The 16,453-nt window shown below is 63.3% G+C and overlaps 2 protein-coding genes across 2 annotated transcripts in view; one reads left to right on the top strand and one right to left on the bottom strand.

Annotated features, from left to right (window-relative positions):
• The window catches only part of PDE1B (phosphodiesterase 1B), a 7,768-nt gene extending 6,554 nt beyond the window's left edge, over nucleotides 1–1,214 (top strand). Inside the window, exons 11-13 of the mRNA XM_026085369.1 lie at nucleotides 82–208; nucleotides 460–596; nucleotides 848–1,214. Coding sequence (XP_025941154.1) covers nucleotides 82–208; nucleotides 460–596; nucleotides 848–945 — 362 coding nt within the window. The 3' untranslated portion in view covers nucleotides 946–1,214. The remainder of the gene's footprint in view (nucleotides 1–81; nucleotides 209–459; nucleotides 597–847) is intronic.
• A 3,113-nt stretch (nucleotides 1,215–4,327) lies between these two features.
• Nucleotides 4,328–16,453, bottom strand: PPP1R1A (protein phosphatase 1 regulatory inhibitor subunit 1A). Its single transcript, XM_026085344.1, has 7 exons — nucleotides 16,367–16,453; nucleotides 12,224–12,284; nucleotides 6,898–6,935; nucleotides 6,605–6,668; nucleotides 5,504–5,704; nucleotides 5,112–5,212; nucleotides 4,328–4,431 (listed from the first exon to the last, which is right to left on the bottom strand). The coding sequence occupies exons 1-6, from the start codon at nucleotides 16,451–16,453 to the stop codon at nucleotides 5,112–5,114; spliced, it is 552 nt and encodes a 183-aa protein (XP_025941129.1). The 3' UTR covers nucleotides 4,328–4,431.

Genomic DNA, 16,453 nt, shown 5'->3' with positions numbered 1-16,453 from the left:
GGCCCCTGGGGCTGGCTGGGGTGCATGTGGGGGGACAGTCGCCCCCCTGACACCGCTGTCCCCCCCCCAACCCCGCCGCAGGCTTCATCGACTTCATCGTGGAGCCCACCTTCTCGGTGCTGACCGACGTGGCCGAGAAGATGGTGTTGCCCCTCGTGGAGGACGGCTCCAAAGCCAAGGGCAACCCGACGGCCAGCCAGCAAGCCAGGTCAGGGACAGTGGCCGGGGACAACCCRCATGCGGCAGACGCTAGCCACGGGGACGTGCCCGCGGTCCCGGACTCCTGGGTCCCATTCCTAGTCCTGCCCCAGGTCCACCGCATGGGGTGGGAAGCGCTGGAGGTGGCCGGGCTCCACCTCGGGGGAGGGATGAGGGGACACTCACCGATTTGGGGACCTGGGCTGGCGCGTGGGTGCATGGGTGCCCTGTGCCCCGAACTCGCCGCCCGCCTCCCCGCAGCTCGCAGTGGCGGCAGCCGTCCCTGGACGAGCACCTGGAGCTGGGGGACATCAACGCGGACCTGGCCAGCTTCCGCTCCACCTGGTCCAAGTACATCCAGGAGAACAAGCAGAAGTGGAAGGAGCGGGCGGCCAGCGGTAGGTGCTGGAGCTGCTGGAGGATGGTGGCGATGGGACCCCCCCCTCCCCCCGGGGTTGGCGCACGGCAGCGGCTCGTCTCGCCCCCCCGACTCCGCAGAGGATGGCGGCAGATGGGGCAGCCCATGCGTGCGATGAGCTGGGAAGGGCTCAGCCTGGGGGCGGGAGGTGTCTCCACGGGGGGGGGCACCGTGGGGCAGGGCGCTGCGTTGAGCGCGCCCCGTACCTCCAACCCGGTGTCCCGCCGCCAGGAGTCACCAACCAGATGTCCATCGAGGAGCTGACGCCGTGCGAGGAGGAGCCGCCGGYGCCCGGCAGCCGGCACAAGCAGAACGGCGACGTGGACTAGCTCCGGGAGGGAGCGAGGTGGGCACCGGGATGGGGGACGGGGGGCCGCCCCGCCGGTGACTCCGCCACGACCGCCCGGCCCTGACTGTCCCCTCCGGACCTCAGGTCCTCGCCTGACCGAACGATGCAGTTTTAGTCCAAAGTCTTCGATGCCATCGAGTTCAGCGCCATTTGCAGGGAAGGAGCCGCCCGGGGCCCCGGCCGATATGAGAATTAACGCCAACCTCCGACTCAAGAGCATCCCTGACGTCCCTGGCCATCCGGGCTGGGGTCCCCGAGCCGCTGGGACCCGCGGGAGCCCCCCCACCCCCCCCCGTGCCGGGGTTCGGTCCCCCCCTCCTCGGCTTTTTAAAGAAGCTTATTCTCACCGTGCCAGGATGCTCGGGGTGCGCTGGGGTGAGCGGGTGCTGGGGACACCCCCTCCCTCCCGGGAGTAAGCTTGGGGGGACGACGGTGGCTTTGGGGACAGCTGCCGTGGCCCTGCTGGGCGAAGGACGGAGGAGCTGTCACCCCGAGGAGGACCGGCCACCCTGTCCCCTCCCCTGCTCCCGTTGCACCGGCCCCGGGCTTGCTGCTGTGGGTTTGTCCCCAAATGTCCCCGTGCAGGGGGAGCAGGGGGTGCCGGAGCCCGGGGGGTGCCAGGGCACGGAGGGACCCTGGTTTCCCCAGGGAGGGTGTCCAATGGGGACGCTGGGGCGAGGGCAGGGGGGGGTCCCCGGGTCACCGGAGCCGAGGCTGGACGATGCCGCGTGTGACATTGCAGAGGCCCCGGCGTTGGGTGGCTGCAGCCCGGGCGGGCGGTTGGAGCGGGTGCTGCCTGTCGGGGTGACCCTGGGGCTGGGGACACGTCCCCATGGCGCCTGTCCCCGGGTCTGCTGGCCCTGACGGGTCCTCAGGACACCTGGGGTCTCCCCGGAGCCCGGACCCTCCTCCCCAGCACACATCCGGCGAGGCCTGAGCACCCAGGGGAGCTGGGGATCGAGCATCCCCGGCTGCGGCRGGCTTCCAGCATCCCCTGCCTCCAGCGTGCCTCCATCATCCCTGCCTCTGGCATGCCTCYGGCATCCTCTGGCTCCAGGATGCCTCCAGCATCCCTGGCTCCAGTATGCCTCGAGTGTCCTCCAGCTCCAGCACATCTCCAGCAATCCCTGGTGCCGGCATCCCTGGCTCCGGTGCACCTCAAGCATCCTCTGGCTCCGGCGTGCTTCCGGCATCTCCCGCTCTGGCGGGCCTCCAGCATCTCCGGCTCCAGTGTGCCTCAAGCATTCTCTGGCTCCGGCGTGCTTCCAGCATCTCCGGCTCCAGTGTGCCTCGAGCATCCTCCGGCTCCGGTGTGCTTCTGGCATCTCCGGCTCTGGCGTGCCTCCAGCATCCTCCGGCTCCGGTGTGCTTCTGGCATCTCCGGCTCTGGCGTGCCTCCAGCATTCTCCGGCTCCGACATGCTTCCGGCATCTCTGGCTCCGGTGTGCCTCCAGTATCCTCTGGCTCCAGTGTGCCTCTGGCATCAGCGTGCCTCCAGCATCCCCAGTTCCAGCATGCCTCCGGCTTCCCTGACTCTGGCATGCTTTGGGCTTCCCTGGCTCCAGCATGCCTGCAGCATCCTCCAGCTCCGGCATGCCTCCGGCATCCTCCGGCTCTGGCATGCCTCCAGCAACCTGCAGCTCTGGCATGCCTTGGGCTTCCCTGCCTCTGGCATGCCTGCAGCATCCTCTGGCTCCGGCATGCCTCTGGCTTCTCCGGCTCCGGCATGCCTCTGGCTTCTCCAGCTCCGGTGTGCCTCCAGCTTCTCCAGCTCCGGCGTGCCTGCAGCATCTTCCTGCTCTGGCATGCCTGCAGCATCCTCCGGCTCCGGCACAACTCCGGCTTCCCCGGCTCCAGCGCCCGCCGCCCTGCCCYGCTCTGCCCCCAGCCCAGCGCCCGGCCGCCGTGGCACGTCCCGTGTGTGGTTGTACTTTTCTACCATGCGATAACCTGTCGTGTCTCCGACCTGGTCCTTGCTGGCACAGCTCCGCCTCGCGCCTGCCCACACACACGCATGCGAAACGAAGCGCCGCCGCTAACGAGCACTTAATAAACCGTACGCCACCACCAGAGCCCGGCTCCAGCACCGTGTCCCCTTCCCACGCCAACGGGAGCGCTGGGGCAGCAGGGCAGTTGAGGGCAGGGAGCCGGGACGCCTGGGTCCCCTCCCGGCTCAGGAGGAGGGAAGGGCAGGGGCGAGATGCCTCCAACCTGGGGCAGGAAGGCCAACACCAGCCCTCGGGGTGGGATGCAGCCTGTCGTTGGCTCCCTCCCACCCAAGGGACTTCCCGGGCTCCCACCCGTGCCTGGTGATGTCCGGGCAGCGCCCGTCTCGCCACCGTGGTGCTGGCAGTGCGTGGGCAGGGGGCTGCACCTGCCAGCCGCGGCTCAGCCCTAGCACTGCCCAAGCGCCTGTCCCGGCTGTGCATCAGCAGCGTGCCGGATCCGGCACGGCTCTGCCCGCCCGGCGCGAAGGCAACGAGGAGCCGGCGCGGAGAAGGGGATCCGTTTAATAAAGGTTCACGTGACGGGTGCTCTGCAAAGCGGGTGCGGAGTGCCCGGGGCGCGGGAGCGTGCACGCGCTCGCACGGGTGGGCCTGACGCACGGGCGCGTGCACCCGCGGGTGCAGGCCCACCCAGCTGCGTGTGCGCACAGGCATGCACGCACATGGGTGTGCATGCAAACTCACATGTGCAAAGTGCGTGTGAACTCACACATGTGTATGCACGCGTGCACGTGCACATCCATATGCATGCACGCATGTGTGTGTGCATGCTCAGATGTGCACAGATGTATGCGTATGCACGTGTTCATACACAAAACACGTGTGTGCACTCACACACGTGTGCATGCTCACGTGTGGGCATGCACACGCACAAACGTGCATGCACTGCCATGCGTGTGCCTGCTCACACCYGCGCACGAGCCCGTGGGCGCGCGCGCACCCGCACCCGCGTGCACGTGCCATGCAGGGCTCAGCTCCTGTGTGTCCCCGYGGGCACGCCGCCGCTCACGGCCCCCAGAAGCATCAGGAGCTGCGTGTCCCGGTCAGGCTCGTGCTCCCCCTGAGCCCAGGGTGCAGTGACAGGGAGGTGGCCTCAAGGTGGCCCACGGGGGACACCCCGGGGCTGGCTGTGAAAGGGGACAGTCCCGGATCTCAGCTGAGCGGGACAAAGCGTGGAGGAGGGGGGGAGGCCGGCGCGAGCTGTGCTCGAGGCTGTGCTGCCCGCTGTCCCCGGCCACGGGTGGCCTGTCGGTGGGGCAGGCGAGGSGATGGCACGGGCAGCCCAGCTTCCCAGCCTGGCATCATCCCCGAAGCCAGGCCTGTATGCGGCAGTAAAAAAAAATCATCACAAACACCCAAAACAGCCGTCGAAATCTTAAAAAACAATCATTAAAAAAAAATACGGCGGTTCGGTTCCTTCGGCCCGGCCACGGCCTCGCTCCTGCCCGGCTGGGTGGCACCTGGGGACAGAGAGGGAGGGCCACGGTGTGGGGAGGAGAAGCCACGGGGGCTATGAGGTGCTGGGGTGGCCCTGACCTGCTCAGCCCCATCCTGCGGTGCTGGGTCCAGCCCGGTCGTGGGGTGCTGGGTAAGGCCCTGTCCTGGGATACAGGGTCCCGTTCCAGTCTGGGGTGCTGGATGTGGCCCTGAGCTGAGGTGCTGGGTCCCACCCCAACCTGGGATGCTGGGTCTGGCCCTACATTGGGTTGCTGGGTCCAGCCTTCATCTAGAGTGCTGGGTTCAGCCTCAGCCTGGGGTGATGGGTTTGACTCTGACCTGAGGTCCAGCTCCATCCTCACCCCATTCCTGGCTCTGTCAGAGCAACGTGCTTGGTGCCACCTTCACCCTGTGCCACTCTGTCCCCTTCCCCTGCCCCCAGCATGGTGCCCACCATGCCCCAGGACATACCCACGTGGAGCCCAYCATATCCATGTGGAGCCCACCATACCCCAGTATGTAGCCACATGGAGCCCACCAAACTCCAGTATGCAGCCACGTGGAGCCCACCATACCCATGTGGAGCCCACCAAACTCCAGTATGCACCCATGTGGTGCCCACTATATCCCAGGATGCAGCCACATGGAGCCCACCATTCCCTGGTACATACCCACGTGGAGCCCACCATACCCCAGTACGTACCTACTGGCTGGTGGCAGCGCCCTTGCCCGCAACCTCCTTCGGTGATATATGGGTGCCCTTGCTTTGCCGTCCGTCCCCTCGGGTGTCTGCCGCCTCTCCCTCTGTGGGCGGGATGGAGATGGTAATGGGTGCATCACCCCAGCCCTGCACCCTCCGTGCCGGCTCGGGCAGGGCTGGGTGGGCATCGCACCCCCCAGTCTGGCCTGACGCCCAGGGACACCCTCCCCGGCCAAGCCCGACCCTTGCAGGGTGCCCATGCCTTCCCCAGCACCCGCTTCTCCATCCACAGCTCGGGTGCAGGGACTGGCCCTGCCTCATGGGCAGAGTTAAGGGGACGTAGGGGGAAGAGTTGCCGAGAGCTCTTTTCCCGCTGGGATCGGGGCCGTACTCACTTGCGCCGGGTGCGGAGCTGCCCTCGCGCGTGGGCTGAGCGTTGGCCAGGGGGCAGGTGCCGCCGGGGCTGTGGCTGTGCTCTGTGTCACTGTGGCGGCAGCACCCGGGGCTGTGCTGGTCCTGGCTCCCCGCGGCCGCCTCGTCCTCCTCCTCGCCCTGTGCCTGCTTGCACAGGTGATGCTCCACCATCATCTGGAGCTCTGCAAGGCAGGGAGAGGTGGTGAGGCCGGGCCGTGGGAAGCCCTGCTGCTGCTGCTGCAAAATGGGGATGGCCACGGCATCTGCACTGAGGTCGGATCGCAGCGGGTCACCGTCCCTCCTCATGCTCCCGGTCAAAACCACCAGTACCTAATTCCCGGTGTTTCTCCATGCTGCCAAGGCCTGTCCGCAAACATCCTCCGAGTGCGACCGCGATGCCTTTGCCGGCACGGCCCAGAGCCGGCGTGGCTGCGCTGCTGCAGCTTCCCCAAGCCTGAGCCCTGTCCTTGTGACGTCCCCAACACGCGTCCCCGTGAGCAAGGCAGGACGCGACGTCCGGGTGCTCCCAGGCGAAGGGAAATCCCTCCCCAACCCGCCAAGAAGGCACCGAAAGGTTGGTGGGAACCGGTCCCCTCCGGCGCTGTTTGCCATGCCCTACTCCGGTGCCTGCTGCATGGGGGACAGCACTGGGGACACAGCCGTCCTTGCACCGTGTCCCTGTGTCCCTGTTGGGCACAGTCACTCCTGCCCCAGGCTGGGCAGAGTTAAACGGGTCCAAGCACTTAAATCATCTGGCGCCGTGCAAAACCGGCTGGTGGCATCCGGCCCTGCTGCAACCTCGCGACCCACGTGTCCCCTGCGGCGCCAGGGGGACGGTCACCTCCATCCAAGGGGCCTGATTCAGCTGGGAAGGGGCTGCCGGGGGGGCAGCCCAGACCCCGCTGAGCATTTCCTTGCGGTGCTGGGGACACCGGAAAGGCCTCGGTCCCGCTGCCTGGTGTGGGGGTGCTCAGCGCGAGGAGCTCCATCCCCACCCTGGGGTGACACTTCTCCCTGTCGCCCAGCTTCCGGGGACCCTGGGCTGTGATGCCGGCCAGGCCAGCACACCGCGCGAGCGGTACCTTTCATGGTCGGGGTGGTGCGGGAGACCTTCTTTCTCTGCCTGGGCGACATGGCCAGACCCGACTGCAAAGGAAGCGAAGGCGTCACCAGCAGGACGTGGCGCTGGGGCAAGGTGGGTGGTGAAGAGGAGCATCCCAGGGCGCTGCGGTGCAGCTCCTGGGGGTGGGGGGCCACCTTGCAGCATGCTGGGCCCAAGGACCCCACCAGCCACCCAGCACTGTGGGGGCAATTCGGCCATGCCATCTCCCCGGGCAGGACCCCGCTCCTTCCCGGCCCCCAGCACAGCACCTACCTTCAGCAGGGGGTTGGGGAGCCGGTCCTCATCGATCTCTGTGGGGCAGCATGGAGGGGGGACAGAGAGGAGCAAGAGGTTAACAGGGGGGCTGGTCCCACCACCACCGAATCACAGAATCACAGAATGGTTGAGGTTGGAAGGGACCTCTGGAGATCATCTAGTCCAACCCCCCAGCTCCAGCAGGGTCACCTACAGCATGTTGCTCAGGACCCTGTCCAGACAGCTTTTGAAAATCTCTAAGGATGGAGAGTCCACAACCTCTCTGGGCAACCTGTTCCAGTGCTCAGTCACCCTCACAGGAAAGAAGTTTTTCCTCATGTTGAGATGGAACTTCCTGGGTTTCAGTTTGTGCCCGTTGCCTTGTGTCCCGTCGCTGGTCACCACCGAAAAGAGTCTGTCCCATCCTCTTGACACCCTCCCTTCAGATAGTTATACACATTGATAAGATCCCCCCCTAAGGCTTCTCTTCTCCAGGCTGAAGAGTCCCACCTTGCTCAGCCTTTGCTCATATGGGAGATGCTCCAGTCCCTTCATCATCTTCGTAGTCCTCTGCTGGACTCACTCCAGGAGCTCCAYGTCTCTCTTGCATTGGGGAGGCCAGAACCGGGCACAGTACTGTGGATGCGGCCTCCCCAGGCGTGAGGAGAGGGGCACGATCAACTCCCTCGACCTGCTGGCAATGCTCTGCCTAATGCAGCCCCGGATACCATTGGCCTTCTTGGCCACAAGGGCGCATTGCTGGCTCATGGTCTACTTGGCATCCACCAGGACTCCCAGGTCCTTCTCCACAGAGCTGCTTTCCAGCAGGTCAGCCCCCAGCCTGGGCTGGTGCATGGCGTTATCCCTCCCTAGGTGCGGGACTTGGCACTTGCCTTTGTTGGACTTCATGAGGTTCCTCTCTGCCCAACTCTCCAGCCCGTCACGGTCCCTCTGAATGGCAGCACAGCCTTCTGGTGCATCAGCCACTCCTCCCAGTTTGGTATCGTCAGCAGGTTTGCTGAGAGCACACTCTGTCCCTTCATCCAGGTCACTGATGAAGAAGTTGAGCAATATTGGACCCACTCTTGACCCCGGGGGACATCGCTAGCTACAGGCCKCCAACKAGACTTTGCACCACTGATCACAACCCTCTGAGCTCTGCCGTTCAGCCAGTTCTCAATCCACCTCACTGTCCACTCATCTAGCCCACACTTCCTGAGCTTGCCTATGAGGATGTTATGGGAGACGATGTCGAAAGCTTTACAGAAGCCAGGGTACACAACATCCACTGCTCTGTCCTCATCTACCCAGCCAGTCATTCCATCAGAGAAGGCTCTTAGGATGCTTAAGCATGATTTCCCTTTGGTGAATCCATGCTGACTACTCCTGAACTCCTTCTTGTCCTCCACATGCTTGGAGATGGCCTCCAGGATGAGCTGCTCCATCACCTTTCCAGGGAYKSAGGKGAGGCTGACTGGCCTGTAGTTCCCTGGGTCCTTCTTTTTGACCTTTTGGAAGACTGGGGTGACATTTGCTTTCTTCCAGTCTTCAGGCACCTCTCCTGTTCTCCATGACCTTTCAAAGATGATGGAGAGTGGCCCTGCAATGACTTCAGTCAGCTCCCTCAGCACTCGTGGGTGCATCCCATCAGGGCCCATGGACTTGTGGATGTCAAGTTTGCCTAAATGATCTCTAACCTGATCCTCCTCGACCAAGGGAAAGTCTTCCTTTTTCCAGACTTTCTCCCTGGTCTCCAGAGCCTGGGATCCTGAGGGCCGGTCTTAGCAGTAAAGACTGAGGCAAAGAAAGCAGTCAGTACCTCTGCTTCTTCTGTGTCCTTTGCCACCAGGCCCCTTCTCCATTCAGCAGCGAGCCCACATTTTCCCCAGTCTTCCTCTTGTTACTGATGTATTTAAAGAAGCCCTTCTTGCTGTCCTTGACATCCCTTGCCAGATTGAACTCCAGATGGGCTTTGGCCTTCCTTGTCGCATCCCTGCATACTCAGACAATGTCCCTATATTCTTCCCAGGTTACCTGTCCGTGCCTCTACCTTCTGTACACTTCCTTCTTCTGTTTGAATTTTGGCAGGAGCTCTTTGTTCCTCTGTGCAGGTCTCCTGACTCCTTTGCTTGACTTCTTGCTCATTGGGATGGACTGTTCTTGAGCTTGAAGGAGGTGATCCTTGAATATCAACTAGCTTTCTTGGAACCCTCTTCCTTCTAGGTCCCTATCCCCTGGGATTTTTCCAAGCAGGTCCCTGAAGAGGCCAAAGTCTGCTCTCCTGAAGTCTAGGGCTGTGATCCTGCTTTTAGCCCTGCTCCCTACTTGCAGGATCCTGAACTCCACCATCTCACGGTCACTACAGCCAAGGTTGCCAAGGTTGCCCCAGCGTGGGGTGGGCATGGTGGTGGCCGCACTCCATCACTGGCCAATGCCCCAGCACTAACAGTGCCATCCCCAGGGGCAGTGATACCCTCACACAGCATCTTTGCTGCCCAGGAAACAAAACAAGGCAGTGCCAGGGTAACCAGCATCCCATCGCCTGTCACGGTCCAGAGATGGCAGATTTGGGTGGCATGGGTGCTGGGTCCCCCTTTCCCATCCCTGTCTCCAAAGCCTGGGGCCTGGGCCAGCTCTGCCAGCCCCATGTTGCTGGCCCAGGGCCTCATCCTGGACAGCATCCCCTGGGAAGCAGCCTCGCAGGGAGCAAGGGATGGAGGGGAGCCCAGATAATGCCTGGATAATTGCCCGGATAATGCCCAGCCGTATGGAGTTGCTTTATTTGCAGAGGACACAGAGCTGGGGACCAGCTCCCTTCCTCACTCCGGGCCCAGCAGGTGACTCAGACCTAAGAGCTGCTGGTTCGAGTGGGTTYGCAGTCTGGATCCGGATAACGGGCTCAGGTTGAGCCAGCTTTCCAAGCCCCTCTGCTCATGCATGGCTCCATCCAGCTTCCTGGAGCTGGAGTTCATCCATATTTCATTGTCCAGGAGGCTGCTGGGCTCCTGGGGCTCTGTGGCACGTCACGGCTCGTTTGCCAGAGGAGTGCCAGGATCAATCACAGCAGCTCAGTCCCCGTGGTGCTGACGCATCCGGAAACATTCCGGGTCCTTTCCTGCCTGGCATGGGGTGCTGAGCACTCTCTGAAACCTTGGGTTTCAGCAGCTGGTAGGCACTGAGGCACAAGGCAACCAAGTAGCTCCTTTGGGGCAGCACGGAGTATTTTTAAGCCCAAATTACAGAAAGCAGCAAGTTTTCACTGGAGGAAAGCCGACATGGCTGATGCTCTCTGGTCAGCCCTGGGACTGGGGACACGTGATATATCCCGTATTGTCCTGACAGGGTCCTTGGACGAGGAAAGGACACATCACTTCAAAGCTCTCCGTCCCGTGCGAGTCTCTGAAGTGCTGCTTTGCCTCACTGCGTCTCGGAGCTGCGATTGCYCGGGGCTGTGTTGCTCCGGGGACCAGCATGCCAGCACTTGATTGATGTATTTATGTCTGAAGTATTGCTCCAGAAGGAGGCTCCGTTTCCGGAGATGACATTTGGGGACAGAAGGGATGAGGAGCTGCCTGGCTTTGGGGGGTGGGGGGGGGGGTTTGCTAATGCGCAGGTGCTTCGCGAAAGGTCACTGCTCTGAAACGGTCTGACGCGATTCGGCAATCCTGCCTGGAACGACGGGGGTCCCCGTCCCCATCCCCACTCCCACGTCCCAGCCCAGTGCCTGCAAGGTGTCTCTTGTCTATCGGGGTGTCCCAAACCAAGAGAGAGACAACACCACGCAGTGGCAGGGACAACTTGTCTTTGCAAAACGCAGTTTCTGACTCCCCCGGTCCCTTCCAGGGCTAACACAGGCTGCGAGCAGGGAGAGAGGTGCAGGAAAGGAGATGGACGGGGGTGGAGAAGGGATGTGACGCACCAGCCAGCCGGGATCAGACCCCCGGCCCCCGAAGGCCACGTGCTTGGTTGTGCTGGTGAGGCACTGACACAGGAGCTCTCAAATGTCACAGCTGGTGTCCCCCCCCCGCTCCGCGGCGGTGGCCCCAGGGCACAGGGCAGGGGTTCGGTGCCCAGCCCTGGGGAGCTGCCAGGAGTCCCTGGAAGGGCCAAGGCACGGCTGCTYGGCATGTCACGGGCAGCTGCTTCCCCCGGAGATGGATGGGCTGCGAGGGGCCACGGGGTTGCGAGACCAGCGCCCGTTTCTGGAAATGCAGCCCTGAGCGTGGCTGGGAGAGCAGGGCAGGGCCAGGGACACGACGGAGACACCCGAGCCTGCGCGAGGGTGCAATGCTTGGACACTGTCCCCGTGCGGGCGAGCCACGGGACATCGCATGCCAGAGTTCAGCGCTGGCGCGGGGCTCTGCTCCTCCACTACCGCATGATGTGTCCTGCAGCAACCCGTGCACTGTGGTCCCTGAGCACCATGCACTGGAGTACAGAGTCCCTGCGTATCGTGCGAGGGTGTCCCTGAGCACGATGGACTTGGTTCCCAAGCTCCATAAACGGGTCCAGAGCGTGACGCGCTGGGGTCCTTGAGCACCTGTACTAGGATCCTCGAGCACCATGTACTGAGGGGGGTCCTGAGCACCACATCCTGGGGGTTCCTGAGCACCATGTACTGGGGGATCCCTGAGCACCAAGTCCTGGGGAACCCTGAGCACCTGCACTAGGATCCCTGAGCATCATGACCTGGGGATTCCCGAGCACCATGTACTGGGGATCCCTGAGCACCATGTATTGGGGTCCCTGAGCACCACACCATCCTGGGGATCCCTGAACACCTGCACTAGGATCTCTGAGTACCACACCCTGGGATCTCCGAGCACCGTGTACTGGGATCCCTGACCATCATGTACTGGAGTCCTCGAGCCCTTGAGCACCATGTACTGGGATCCCTGAGCACCATGTACTGGAGTCCTTTAGCACCACATACTGGGGTCCCTGAGCACCACATGCTGGAGGTCCCTGAGCACCACGTGCTGGAGGTCTCTAAGCACCATGTACCAGGCATTATTGACCACAACCTACCCTGTTTTGGGCACCAGAGCACCACACGACAACTGCACACATGACCAGCCACGTTCTTGCCACATGTTGGCCTCTCGCACTGCCCGCGCTGGGGTACCCTCACGTCACCCAGCTCACCAGCACATCCTAAGGCACTCAGCACCCTTGGGACTGGGCGTCCACAGCAGGGCGACACACGGGAGCCTGGCAGCTGCCTGCCCTCCTAGTGTGCCAAGGCAGCGAGGGTGCACTGGCTTGGGGCAGACCCTGGGGTGGGCTGAGCTAGAACTAGACCCCAGCACGTCTTGGGGAYGCGGCAACACATGTGAGGACCCACCTGGGGATGACTGGTCGCTGCTTAGAACCAAGTTGGCAGGAGTCGGTCGGCGTCGTCGGATCTAGAGAGATAGAAAAGAGTTGTGGTTCACGGCTGCCCTCTGAACCCCATCGCAAATCCATGCCCATGGCCACCTGTGGGGCTCAGCCACCATCTGGGGGAGTTTGTGGACCAGCACTAGGCTTGTTTTCTCCCCTTGCACTGGGTGCACAAGCCTGTGTTGAAAGCATGGGAAAACCATGGCTAATGGTAATGTGTTCCTGATCCCTGGCCATCCCAGCGCTCCCACGTTTTGCATGGATGCTGAGAAACCTCCTTAGAAACAGCTGCATGAAATGAAAACCGGGGCCCATAAATCAAGGTTGGTCCAGCCTGGACCCTCTCAGGGCCCAATCCAGCCAGAGTGCTGAGCAAACAGCCCACACAGACCATGCTCAGCATGACACGCGGTCACGGACACTTTCAACTACAAACTTGGGGGGAATCAGTCAACCCTCTTGCCCCAGCTTTGGTGCCCTGCTGAACAGCCCAGTGGGGCTGCATCCTCGTGGCTTTTGCACCCATCCCTCCTCCGGAGACTGCAGTTCAGCAGTCCTGGACTAAATATCAATCTGGCCTGGGAGCCTGGAGCAGAGCTCAGCCTCCCGGTGCAACGGGAGTGCTCTGACCGCGAGGCTGCAGAGCTGGGGGTCTCCTTGCGCTGGGTCTGGGCAGCTCAGATGGAGTCTTGGCCTGAAGGACCTGGCCAGAGAGTTCCCATCCCTCTGCGAGGCTCTAACCGCTTGGCTATTGCTCCCGTGTGGGCGGGCAGGGACCACACAGACCTGCCAGCGCTGAGACCTTCCCCGGACCTGGCCTCAGCCCTGCGTCATGGGGATGCAGGACTCGGGGCGGTGGTGGCCCCGCAGGGGCGGAGGATGCAGATTGGGGATGGCAGCGGGCCCTGAGCCCTGCTTGGGGGCTCCAGCAGCCTTCGCAGGATGCACGTGTCTTTTAAATCAACATCTTCCAAATCTCCTGGCCAACATGGAAAATATCTACTCTAACAAGGGCCAGGAACTAATTATACCTCGGCACCGGGAAGTGCTCGGGGACACTGGTGCTGGCCCGTGTCACTGGGGCCCTGCCCTTCCTCCCTGGCCTTGTGCACAGTCCTCCTCATGCAGTCTGACACTGAGAGCCATCAAAGCATCGCTGAAAGCTCAGGGCCAGCTAGGGGACACGGTGATGCACCGTCTGGCAGCGGCTGGACACGGCGGTCGGTCCTGTCCCCTGCAGCTCCCCAGTAAATCAGCTCTGGCTGTGCCTGGGGACTTGAGGGGCCGTTGCTGGCTCTGTCCTGTCTCCCCAGGATCCTTGGAGATGTCCAAGACACTCCGATCCCCCTGGCCGGTGGGAGTTGGGGGTCCAAATAGCTCAGGCATAATAATGATGGTCATCTCAGTGGGATGTGGGGACATCTGGCACACGTGTGGCCGAGCAGCTATGAGCCAGSATTGGGGTTAGGAGCCAGGCAGGGCTGTGGGTCCCAGCTGGTTTTGGGGCATCTTTGGGGACGGACTCATCTCGGTCTGGACATATCTGGAGTGCAGAGACCCAGCGCAGTGCCTGCTGCGGTGGAGGGAAGGAGCCGTCACGGACCCCGGCTAATACCACATCCACATGGATGCTCTCCCATGTCCTTGCACAAGGTSACCTGCCCTGGAGAGGGCTCAGCCCAGGCTCCCCCTATCCCTGCACCCGGTCCCACGGGGCATCCTGGGGCTATTGCTGCCCCGTGCCTTGGCCGTGGCGCACGCCGGGTGCTGCCAGAGGACCTCATGGCCCAGAGCAGCAGTCCTGGCCCTGCTACATACCCTGGGCAGATCTTTCCACCTCTCCCCTCCTGCTCTACGGAGGCATCCGTAACGCCAGCCTACGGCTATGCCCCATGTGCACGGCCTGGTTGAAAGCAATCCTCTCCGGAGAGGAGGAGGGGAGAAGCGTGCCCAGGGGCTGAGCACCCAGCACCCACACCCGGGGAGCGGGCAGGGGCCACGCCGCGGCCTGGCCGGCATTGCAATGTCTTCGTTCACCGGGTTTCTCTACTGACCCAGTAACTCTGAGTCTCTTGAAATATCGATTTCCAAAAGAGGATTCTCCGGCTTCCCTAATGAGCGGGGATGCCGAATGAGATGCTAATGAGATGCTAATGAGCAGGCATTAGGCACAGCAGCTCCGGTGGGCGGCTGGAGCAGCCGGAGGGAAACCCCTCCTGCCTCTGTGCCGYGATCAGCCCAAGCCCACCCCGCTGGCCCCTGGCGCCTCGGCTCCGTGTCAGCGGAGTTGCCATAGAAACCCGCGATCTGGATTTTAAACGGAGATTAGAGGGAGACAAAAATCTCCGCTTTCCCTGTGATGAGCCCCCTCCGGAGCGGCCCAGTTCCCTGCGGGATGGCTGCCGTGAGAGCACAGATTTGGGCTGGGAGCAGGGGGGGGATGGACTTTGCCTCCCTCCCCTTGGCCAGGTGCCGGTGGCCATCTGCCACTGAGCGCTTATCGCTGTCGCTCCCCGAGAGCACGCGCCGCGCCGGGACCCCTCCGCYGGGCACCGGCGTCCGTGCATGCGGGATTGCAAGGCACCAGCCGTCCCGCAGCAAGGGAGCTGGGACGGGCTGGATYTGGCCTGCCAGGCCCCGTTGGGACTGTCCCAAGCTGAGCTGCTGCTCCCTGGTACCCACGAGAAGCCAGTTCCATGGATAGGTTATCTGGTCCTGTCCCGGTGTCGGGGACATCCCACATCAGAGGCAGGCTGCACCTCGGGGCGCTGGGTGTCCGGCACCCACCTCCCTCTCGAAGCACCCAGGGCACCGGGCGATGCCAGAGGTTGCTCCAGCTCYGCAAAGCCTCTGCTTGCAGCATCCTCCAGGTGGGACACAGCAACGGAGAGCCACCTGCGGGCTGCTCTAGTGCCCGGGAGCCCTCCCCGAAGCATCATCGGGGCGGAGTTGCGGGCCCCASGGCTTTGCAGTGCCCGTGCCTGCCCCACGGAGCATTTCGGAGCCACGCTCGCCCTTGGGAAACAGCCATCCCCTCCGCACGGGGCAGGAGCGAGGGCAAGGCGAACAACGCCGCTGCGACCGACTCAAGGTCACGCAGCCGGAGCTAGGAGCTGAGTGCCACAGAGCTGCTGCACTTCTTTTCCCACTCCAGCCCGGACAGAGGACCCAGGAGTCCTGTTCCAACACCGTCATTAGGAGCACAGGCTGCTCCCAGCCCCGGTATCCGGCTGAGGGATGCTCCGGCCCCGGGCTGGCTGCGGTCCTCCCTTCCCCAGCTCCTCCTCTGCCTCTGAGCTGGGGTTTTGCTGCTCTCCTGCCTCGGCTATTTTTAGCTCAATCTCCACCATCGATTAAGAAATGCCACGGACAAAAGCAGCAGGAATTCTGCTCCGGCAGCCAGCAGCGCGCGTCAGGCACAGCATCTCCAAGGGGCTCGGGCGGGCGGGCAGCAGAGGAAGGCCGGTCCCACCAGCTCCCTCCGCGGGGTCCCACGGGGGCCGAAAGCTGTTGCATCGAAGCCCGGACTCACAGCCRCAACCCCGCGAGATGCTCAGCGATGCCCAAGTCCCCGTGCAGAGACGAGGCCCCGGAGCAGCGTCGGCTGAGACCGTGGGCGGGCGGCGGGATCCGGATGGCGAGGGGAAGGGCTTCCGGCACACGGGAAGCTTCAAGGCAACAAACTCAGCGGGGATCCRAGCGGGATCGGGGATTGCAAGGCCACCGGTCTCGCTAGGACTGGGAAGAGTGAGCGCCCGGTGGGGTCGGCCCCCCGCAGCAGCGCAGCGGCCTTGTTGCATCGTCTTCCGCATCCCCTGGAGCGGCAGACGGCACAGGCGGCCGCAAACCCGGAATAACAATAACCTGGGCCTGTTTATTCAGCAGTTCTCCGGAGACATTCAAACGTCCTTCCCGAGCGGGGCTGGGCAACGCAAGCGCTGCCGGGGGGCTGGTGGAGCTGACCCGCACGGGGTTCGGCCGCGCACCCCCTTGGTGGCGCGGCGCTCGGTGTGACRGGCCGAACGCCCCGGCCGGGACCCGGCTCTGCTCCCAGCTGCACCCGTGGGTGGCACCCAGGGCAGGACCGTTTAGGTCTTTCTCTCACCCCGGCAAAGGGGTGATATAAGTCCCGAGAGGGGACATCAGCACTGTCACCAGCCCAGCCTGCAGCGGGACGCTGCTGCTGCTGCAT

The sequence above is a fragment of the Apteryx rowi genome, unplaced genomic scaffold, assembly GCF_003343035.1.
Source record: "Apteryx rowi isolate R43461 unplaced genomic scaffold, aptRow1 scaffold_665, whole genome shotgun sequence".
Classification (NCBI taxonomy): domain Eukaryota; kingdom Metazoa; phylum Chordata; class Aves; order Apterygiformes; family Apterygidae; genus Apteryx; species Apteryx rowi.
The sequence above is the reverse complement of the archived record's forward strand: the minus strand, read 5'-3'. Positions and strand labels throughout refer to the sequence as shown.